This window comes from Eucyclogobius newberryi, unplaced genomic scaffold (assembly GCF_026437365.1).
Source record: "Eucyclogobius newberryi isolate DKJ021-1_F unplaced genomic scaffold, fEucNew1.0.hap1 SCAF_2, whole genome shotgun sequence".
Classification (NCBI taxonomy): domain Eukaryota; kingdom Metazoa; phylum Chordata; class Actinopteri; order Gobiiformes; family Gobiidae; genus Eucyclogobius; species Eucyclogobius newberryi.
The window spans coordinates 12863364-12873449 of record NW_027315834.1 but is presented as its reverse complement, the minus strand read 5'-3'; the positions used below and the strand labels follow the sequence as shown (position 1 = coordinate 12873449).

Below are 10086 nucleotides of genomic sequence, written 5' to 3'. Positions count from 1 at the left end.
CGATTACTTGAGTAGTTTCCAAAAATACTTTTTTACTACTGCTTTTGCTTCTGCTTAAATAATATCATTTTGAAGTAACTAGGGCTGTAACAATGAATCAACTAATCGTGACTGATCATATTTGAACTATGTATAATGTTCTAAAACACATCCAATAACACTTTATAATAAATACATGTATTAAAGACATAGTAAAGCACAAACAAGAATGATCCAGGCTTAGTAATCACTTGACTAATACTCTGACACTAATTCCTAACCCAAACCCCTAATTAACTATTTACTAAGCCTAAATCATGCTTAACTGTGTGTTTGTTATTAATTAAGTCACGTTTCATGCTTTGTTAAGTCCAATTAAGGAGTAGTTGTTATAAAGTGGTACCAAATGCCCTTTAAAATCAAAGCCTGTGGCATTAAAAATCATAATGTCACAAAAAGGAGGCACAATTTCAGATTTTCATCAATAACACTCTTCATTTGTAAATATTCTGTATTTAGAAGCCTTCAGTATTTGTAATTGTATTTATTTTTTCACTTAATAAATACAGAAGTTTACATGAAATAAAATGACCCGAAAAACTACCATAAATTTGTTTTGCCACAAAAAATGCTTTTTTTTCTTTTTTTTTTAGTATTATATCAAAAGAGAGATATTTTTTTAGACTACTCCTACATCCTTTTGTGCTACTCTTCATATTTTTTTTCAGCCCTTCCTGCACAAACTAAAACTGATGTAAATAATAAGACTTTCCAGATTCCATCTCAAGCTTTTTTTATTTAACCTAAATATAAACAACTAAGAGAAATGCTACTTATCGCTCGATCCTTCTGCCACGCTCCCTTGACGCAGCTATTTTTACAGCCTGATTTGAATTGCTAAGACTGTGCTCCTCTGCTCGCTCTGCGCTCGCACGTCTTCTCTGCTTTACCGCTGCTTTGTTTTCTTTTTTCTGTTGTTTCCGTTGTATGCCGTTCACCAGCCGCCACCTGCGCCTCCTACAACTTCTCCTTCCTCAGCCCGCAAGGCCTCAACTTCTCCTCCTCTCCGACCGCTGCCCCCTTCTGGTCAGGTATTGCACCCTTTTTCCGAGGCTTTGGTTTAGCTCTATTTTCACCTTGATTTGTTTATTTTCCTTCAGGGTGGTAAAGAGCTGGGTGTCTGCACTTAGACTTACATACTTTCATCTCAAAATAAACATAATTATGCCCCTTCTTGAAATAAATATGTGCAATATCGGCAACTAAGTGAAAAATGAGGGTCATAGCCAGCAAAAAAGAGAAGATATTGTTTATTTTGAATGTTCAACAACATGAACAATGAACTGAATCATGCATTTTTCCTCATATACAATGCAATATATTCAAAATGTATAACTTTTTTATCGTTTAATAGTGAAATTATAATGACAGAAAAATAAAACGGTTTCTCTGGTTTTTACTTTACACTTTTTAGAGACAGATCGATGTAATAATTGGCCTTAAAGTTTGGACAGGCCAATATTTTAAAACCTGAGAAACATTTACACAATTAGTGCTTGAAAATCATCATTTTAGAAATGTTTGTCTTTACTATTATACTTTTATGTAGTTTTTCTTCCACTGTCTTTTGTTATTAACCCTTCATGACCTGCCATAGAACAAGTCGGCCTAAGCTTAAGCAGTATTTTACATTTTTGCATGCTGTAGTTAATTTGATTAAGTTATGTTTTACACGTAAAACCCTCACACTTTGAATTCCAGCAATATAATACAAATAAGACCACGTTTAACACTTAAAATAAACAAAATATCCAATAAATCATACCAAAACATCAAAAACATTCTATATTTTTACATGAACAACACTGTAACATTAAAAAAAATATCAAAAATTGTAAAGAAAAAATATATATATATATATATATATTTACGCGGCACAAAATAGTGCAGAATGTTGCCATGAATGTGTGCTTTTTTTAAACATAACCAGAGATAACAGGTGTAAAAATAATGTACAAGTCAAACATTTATCAAACAAAGGCTCAAAAAATACTGTAATTGAAACAGTGAAGTCAACTAAACCATAACTTTAACGTAAACAAATCATCAAATTCTGCTCTCTATATTGGCCTCAAAATATGGACAGAGCTAATCGACTGTTCATTCATGAAAAACACCATAACTTGAGTCATTTTTGGGACGACTAATGCTTCTACTTGCCTAATATCACAAAAAATCAATAAAACCCATGTACAAATTTGCTACATTCCCCCACCTCGCCTCCCTCGCTCCTTCCTTCCTGCTTCCCTTTTCCCGTCATTTCATAATCAGCTTGAGTGATTGCAACCTCATTACATTTTTACATATACCGCCGAGTAAGTTCCAATTACCAGAACATTTCCCAGGAAGATATTCCCTCATTAAAGTAAGCAAAAAAGTAATTTCCTCTGCACCAGATGAAACGTCCTGTCCTCTTCCCATCATTTTCCTGCCATTTTGTGACTTGCACAACACAACTCTTCATTACCATTGTCTCAAACCCGTCTAAGCCTCACCGGAAAGCTAGACGGTTAATTAGCGAGTCGCGGAAAGAACATTGGATAGGCCCAAACTTGTACTGTAAAATCCAAATTGAGTTTCCCCCGCATTGTGTCTCGTTGCAGTGTTTACTCCCCGGGTGGTGAGCACGGCGGTTGCCAGGTATAACTTTGCTGCTCGAGACATGAGAGAGCTGTCACTGCGAGAAGGAGACGTGGTGAAAATCTACAGCAAGATCGGAGGAGACCAGGGCTGGTGGAAGGGCGAGGCCAACGGACGGGTGAGGAACACGTCCCAACACACGCTTCACAACGGGAGCTTCTCTTCTTAGTTAAATAAGGTCCAATGCGCCTCTTCAAAGGAACTGGCTGAGGCGCACTTACGTTACATGACACAAACAATTCAGATATAGTTGGAAAATGTGGAGCTGATAATGTTATTGAGTCATGGTTTATTCAGAGCATATTGAATGTAATTAAGACGGTCAAAGTTAACGCATTAACTCGTGTGATTGGTCATAGAAAAGCGATGCGTTTAATCATAATTTGGCACGGATTAATCCCGCCGGTCTGTTTTGACTGATTGCGCTCTTTTTCGATGACTTAAACGGACTCTTCTGGTCGAACTTGATTGAATTGACGTACGCTGATCACCCTGGCAACGTCGTCGTTCTATGTAATGTGCTAAAAGCTTCTTCCCACAAGACGTCATGAGCTTTAGTAATGAGCTTTAATTATAAATCTAATTCATCTTATATAATTTGTAATTAATCACACAAAGTTAATATGAATGGTTTGAAAGTGCAGAGCTCTACATGCATACAAAAGAATCAAGCCCAATATTGATGCACACAATAGTAAATAAAAACTCATACTTTTCATACCGTAGAATGTAAATCACAAAATAATACTACAACTACTGTATATACCTCATATAAGTATAAAACCAGACCACTGCCTCTTATGGATTCCTACTAAATATATATATGTCTTTATGTAACCTGTATAGACCTGTATTCATCTCATTTTAATACATTTAAGTTACATAACATGTGGCGTCATCGTGCATCACGAGTCGTAGACAAGAGCTGACACTTTTGATTGTAGTAGAAGAAGAACATGAAAAGCGCAGGGTCGGTGCTGACACTACATTTAAAGTGCCTCTGACAGGTCGGACGACTCATTGAGCTACAACGCAGTTGAGATTAATATATTTGGATTTTTGCTAAAAAACATTTTCAAAAATGACCACAGAATAGCAGATGTCTTTAGGTTTATTCACTTCCTGTTTGTAATTGATGACATCACACTAAGAAATTACCCAGCAAACACTGGGCAAAAACTCATCTAACTCACTTTTTATTTTTATTTGACAAACAAAAATATATGGGAGCACCTTTATTTTGTTGAAATCATGTTTAGAGGGTCAAAAAAGTAGTTTATTTGTGTAAATTATGCCCTAGTGTGATGTCACTTTCGGTAATTTTCGACTTATTTTTCAAAATGTTCTCCACAAATACCTACTTGATTGGCGTAAAACTATCATTTGTATGTACAACAGTAAAAACAGTAGTAATAAAAATCTGTTAGACGTCACTTTATCGATGTCGCGACTCATGGAGGGAGGAGTTATAAGATTCCAACAAACTGTTTAAACATGCATACTTTATCTTCGGGGGTCGGAAGTTGGACCTCGGAACAATGTTTTCTCCGTGTTCCACTTGTCAAGTCGGCGAAGCTATGAGCAATTAATTACTGTTGTTTTACTGTAAAATGTCATATAATAAAAACCAGGAACATTCTCAAACCAACCAAAATCCTAGACACAATTAAGTTACTGTATCAACCCGGACAGTGTTGGTACATTTGTGAGCAACATTAACATTTGAAATGGGCTCCGTTTAGACGTTAGCCACATTAGCACAAGAAAGCGTTATTGTGCATATAACTGCAGGTGGACAGTAGAGAGGAAATAAAGAAACAAATAACAGAGTATGAGTATTTTAGCTGTCGGATGTTAAACTTTATCCAGCTGCGTTGGATTGTCTAACTCGGATAAACTCAGGGTTTCCAAGTAGGAATTCCTAGATGTGACAGTGTTCCAGTGAGAATTTACAAGTCAGAACTCTGAAAATCCAACCCCCGAGGACAACTGGAGCGCAGCCCATTCCCATCCCTGTGTAGAACTGAAAAAAGCTGCTCTACATTCGCCCCACAAATGTATGCACGTGTACCCTCCACGTGCAAAGGGTTTGTGAGAGATAAAAACAACTTTCTAGATTGAGACCATTCCAAATTTATCCTTGAAATGACCGACTTCGTCCCATTTAGTTCAAACGAAACCACTTTCATCCGCCACGTCCGATTGCACAAGCGCCTTCAAACAATGCTACCTTGACATCTTTCACGCTAGCTGCTAATGTTGTTGGCGTGCTCGTTTATGAAAGAAGGGGCAAGAATCAGACAGTTAAAATCAATCAGATGTTTAATCCCTGCCATGTACAAGACTAATACAGATAACCAGAGCTCTTACCTAAAATGTCTCTAACGAATGTGAGGCGACTTACACAGGCGTAGTCCGGACGCGCCCTGTCCCTGTGCGCTCAAACAATTTATACATGTTCATATGGGGCGTGATATGAAGGTTGTATTCTCCCATTCGCTGTTCCATGGCACAGAGATGTCCTTGGGTCTGCAGCTTTCTCCTTATCTAGGAATGTGGTCTATGTGAGGCCAGTTTCAGCACAACTTAGAGTGACTAAAATGAATACAATCTAAAGTTAATATAGTTGGAATTCCCTTATTATAACAAAGTACAGTTTTAATACAATAAAGTAAAGTTGATATTTGGTATTCTAACGTCTCACGGCTTGTGGTTTCAGATCGGCTGGTTCCCCTCGACATACGTGGACGAAGAGAGCGCGCAGTAACCGACGCCACTTCAGGAACTATCTACTGTTTTACTCAGAGAAAATCACTCCAGGAAAACCCAATGGAACAAAATTGACTTTTGATGTTGCTTTTGCTGGATCCTCTTCTTCCCCTCCAGTGACTGTCCCTCTCTCTTCTTATGCATCTGCGTCGCTCTCGTTCTGTCCAAAACCTCCTGCTTCGTCGCAAAACAGGAGACGTGCGGCTGTAATTTCGCCGCACAGAATCTGGATAGCTTTACTTTGAAAAGGCTCCGTTTCGTTGCTATGGTGAAATAATTGTACAGTATAGATAATTTATTGAATAGAGTTTATTATCATTGTGAGGATTTTAGCCGCGGTCGAGAATATGTTTTGTCGGAAAACAAAAAATCCTGCTTTTCTGATTTGTTGTGGAGAGATTTTTTGCCTTAGTTGTCATGGTGATGCCTTGTGCGGGCGGACACCGGACTTTCTGGTTGGACTCCTGTATGCATGTGCCCGGCGTGGCCCACACAGACACACACACAGACACACACACACACACACACACACACACACACACACTGACCAATGGACAGTACGGTGCCTTCGAGAAATGGTCGTCTCTCCAAACCTCAACATCAGCAGTGAACAAGAACATCCAGGAAACCAAGTCAAATGGACCAAGGGACTCTGACCTCAAAAGTATGAAGAGATAGAATGGATTAGCGTCAGCAAAAGGAGTTAAAGGCGCTGTAAGTGATTTTTACAGTCTGAAAAATGTTAGAAAACTGCTTGCGGCGGTCCAAATGTGTTGCTCACTTACTTAAAGGCGCTGTACCTGATTTTTTAGTTGATTTAACGTTTTTTTACAGCTCCACGTGTATCGCTCACTTGCCTAATTCGTTCCCAGCATTCTAAATATTCACCGTGATGAGTTTATAAGCTCTGTTCACAACTCTCTGGGCCACAATCGAGTTTTGATGTTCTGGTAAAGCTAGCTAATGTTTATTAGCATGCTAACAGCACAGTGGAGAATAAAAGCTCTGTAAATAGATACAGTCTCATTTTCACCCAAATAGAAGCTTTTACTGTATATCTGTACTGGGCAAAACGGATTTTAATTTATTACAGGTAAAAAAAACTATCAATAACTCGAACTAGTGAAAATAGGGTACAGCTCCTTTAATGCATTCCAAGTATATTCATTATTCACAACTTTCAAGAGCAGAGTTCACCGTCTCGCTAAAGCTAACGACAACTAGCTTGCTTACAGCACACTTCCAGGCTCTCAGAGGATAACAAACCCTTTATAATTAAACACAGACAGGACGCAGCAGTCTCATTTTGACACTAATAGATGCTTTTACAATATATATGTACTGAGTCAAAACAGATGTATCTTCATAACGCGAAAAAAATGATAACGTACAGCCCCGTTTAAGTTGCATTCATGTTTTAGAATTTGGTGTTATAGAGTCAGATGGAGGGCAGGGGCCGAAGTAAGTCTGTAGTAGGATCTTCATCGTTTTTGACAGAAATATTTCATCTTTATGTGTTTGGAATTGGGTCTACAAACTTCTTTCAACTGACAACAATCACGTCTTTAGAGTTGAATAATGTCACCACTTTCTGAAGCCCTTTTGTTTATTTGCTTGGACAGAGACGATGATGATCTGATAACTTAACAGAAATGTCCACCTTTAACATCCTTGTAATAATAATTGGGCGACAACTATTAAGCAATGATAGATTTAGTGGAGAAATAAAAGATAATTCCTCAAATAGTTGCTTAAAGTTGAATAAAAGGCAGCTAAAAATCAATAACATGGAATCATATGTACATTTTAACATATTTTTAACAAATTACTTTTACTGGCCGTTATATCTTCTGTCAGAAATATAACATGCAAAAAATCTAAAATGGATCAGTTCTCTTTTAAATGGAACTGTAAAGATACAAGCTCATTTTGTCCGATGACCACAATGTGAGGAATGTTATTGCAGAGTTGGCGCTACATGCTCTGTCTTTATCGATTATTTCTATTTAAAAGGACTAAGTAGCTCTAGCACATTAGCTTCGTGCCGGATGTTACCAAATTCTTGTTCCGCCGTCATCAACTACTAAAGCAGCACGACAAGCAACCGCATTGTGTCGACTTTCTCTCAGGGTTTATCCATCAAACTCTTTAACGCTTCCCATCAACAGCAAGAAGGATCTCGGTCGCAGGAAGATAAGCTAATAATTGCTTATATATCTGTGTGTTTTACTGTAAAGTCGGTCGTCAAATCTCCAAAAGGTTCAGAAGTCCCTTGGTCCATCGTTTGTGGTCATGAAACATCAACAGAAAAGCGTTTGTGCCGACCGCGTGGACCGAACGAGCTGTTGGCCGAATAAAAAAAGCAAACGGAACAAAAACTACTGGACTTTTTACAAATATTTTACAATACCACGCAGGAAACCATCAACGCAAGACTCCACCACACTTTGTACTCGCTTGCTGTTCAATGTTTTGTTTTTGCACAGAAAATCCAACTTTTTCTTTTGTTAAATGAAGCCAAATCGCCATGTTTTTTAGTCCAGCATGGATTCCACTGATGATTTTTGTTGTTCTTATGCCATATTTTTGACAGGTGACGGGTCTTTATTTGTGTCGCGTATTGTTTTTCATGTTTTATTTTGTCGTTGTTGTTGGTGCTGAAAAGAAAAGACTGGTGAAATGACATGCGGTGGAGAAACAGAAGGAGCTGCATTGCGTTTTTAGCAAGTGTTGCCAAAATAAATACTGCAAACTAATGCTACTTGATTTGGTTCGAAGCCAAGTGTTGAAATGAATCGTAAACGTTGCCGTCCAGTAGCGATTTGCACTTTTGAGTCGTCGCCGTTTCCACCAAAATAAGAGCTATAAAACCGGTGAAAAAAGATCCATGCATTCATTTCCCTTTACCAATTTAAAGAGGCACTATGTAACTTCTCTTGTTACTTTCCCATTGAGATGTTATTTATTGCTTTGGGACGTTCCACAGAGTGATACTAAACGTCCGTATCTTGTATTTCTTCGATTTTTGGTGTTTTTTTAATTGCAAACTGTGGAACATTCCAGGCAAAGCGATGATATCTCCATGGAGACAAGCGGGTGACGGACCCCCAGCATAAAAGTCACAAGGGATGAGACGATAAACAAGAATGTAGGTTATCGCAATAAAAAGGGAAGACGTTTGTACGATTGTAATTGGATGAATCTGCGGAATAATGTCGAATTTCCAAAACCGTAATGGTATAAATTGCAATTTAAACGTGAAAAATCTCAATAATTTCCGAAAGAAAAATGATTTTTAGTGGAAAGGCGGCAATGGATGCAACATGGGCATTTGAGGATTTTTAATGGAAGCAAATTGAGAACTGTAGTAAGCCTTAAAATACTGTAAACTACAAGTGCGATGCATTTTACAGCTTGAACATTGGCAACACTGTCCGACACACTTCTACCTGCTTCATGTTTTGCCAGGAAACTTGCCAGCACAATCATTGTAAAAAGAAAGAAACAAAAAAAAAAAAACAATATGGTTTTGATTTAAAAGGTTCACTGCCCAAACGTTCACAGGCTACTACTGTTTTACACAAAAAAATGAACCCGCTCTCCCTGTGTCATTGGGGGGAGGGGCTAAAGGTGCGGTCTATGTAATGGAGAACAACCCATTGCATGTGGCTTCTCAGTCAGTACACCCTTCAAAAATGCATACTTTATTGTGTACATTTTGTTTTTTTAAATGGTTGAGTATTTCCAAATGAGGTCTATCATAAAATAAATATTCATTTTGATTTAAAAACGGTGTCTGTGACTTGTTTTTGCATCGCTCACAGTCCATAAAGGCTAATTAAATGGAAGTATTTTATTCAACATTATAAATACGTTGCAAAAAATCCAATCACGTTTATATTGTACAGTATATATTGGACAATGTTGTGCTATAATCTTCAAAGAATGATTAAGAAATATACTGTACTAATGAAACTTCAGCTTCACGTTAATGCCAGCCTGCTGTAGAATTCAACTTTTTACACAATTAAAAAATACAGGTAAATTACAGTGATATGTCAGTTCAAAAATGATATACTAAATAAAAACAGTTATATAATCAGTATTTTTTCTGAAAGAATTGTAAAAAATAAATACTAGTAAAAACACACACAGATCTAAACAGTAGCAAAAAAACGCAACATTGTCACATCAGAAAAAAATCTCACTTGTTACATATACAAAGATATTTAAATGTACATGAAATGCATTGTCTGGAGAAATATTTTTTCAAAAGTTGTTTTCAATAACAATAATGCTAAAAATAAAATAATTTGAAATCTCAGACGGACTTTTTTTTTTTCTTTTTCTTTTTTACATGTAATTTTCATTGTGTTTTTGAGCTTTTGAGCCACAATTTTGGATGAATATCAATATTTGACCTTCAGACTTCACTGCCAAAAGAAAAAGTGAAATAAGTGCTCTGTTCCGAGTCACTCTGCTGTTTCATTATTCTCAATGACTCGAGCATATTTTGCAAAGATTTGAATTTCCTTTGGAGGAAAGTGTTCTTTAATTGGTCTTTCAGAGGTTTATTCTAAAAAGAAAAGTGGACACACAATCACTCATTTCAACCTCTCAAACTAAATCTCTATAAAG

At 37.1% G+C, this 10086-nt stretch overlaps 1 protein-coding gene across 2 annotated transcripts in view; it reads left to right on the top strand.

The window, feature by feature from the left end:
- vav2 (vav 2 guanine nucleotide exchange factor) overlaps positions 1-6070 on the top strand; it is a 357645-nt gene extending 351575 nt beyond the window's left edge. Inside the window, exons 28-30 of one of the 2 annotated variants that reach the window (XM_072453572.1) lie at positions 981-1070; positions 2643-2797; positions 5399-6070. In XM_072453572.1, the coding sequence (XP_072309673.1) occupies positions 981-1070; positions 2643-2797; positions 5399-5446 (293 nt within the window). In that variant the 3' untranslated portion in view covers positions 5447-6070. The remainder of the gene's footprint in view (positions 1-980; positions 1071-2642; positions 2798-5398) is intronic. The other variant, XM_072453573.1, reaches the window with a different exon arrangement.
- Positions 6071-10086: the final 4016 nt, after the last annotated feature.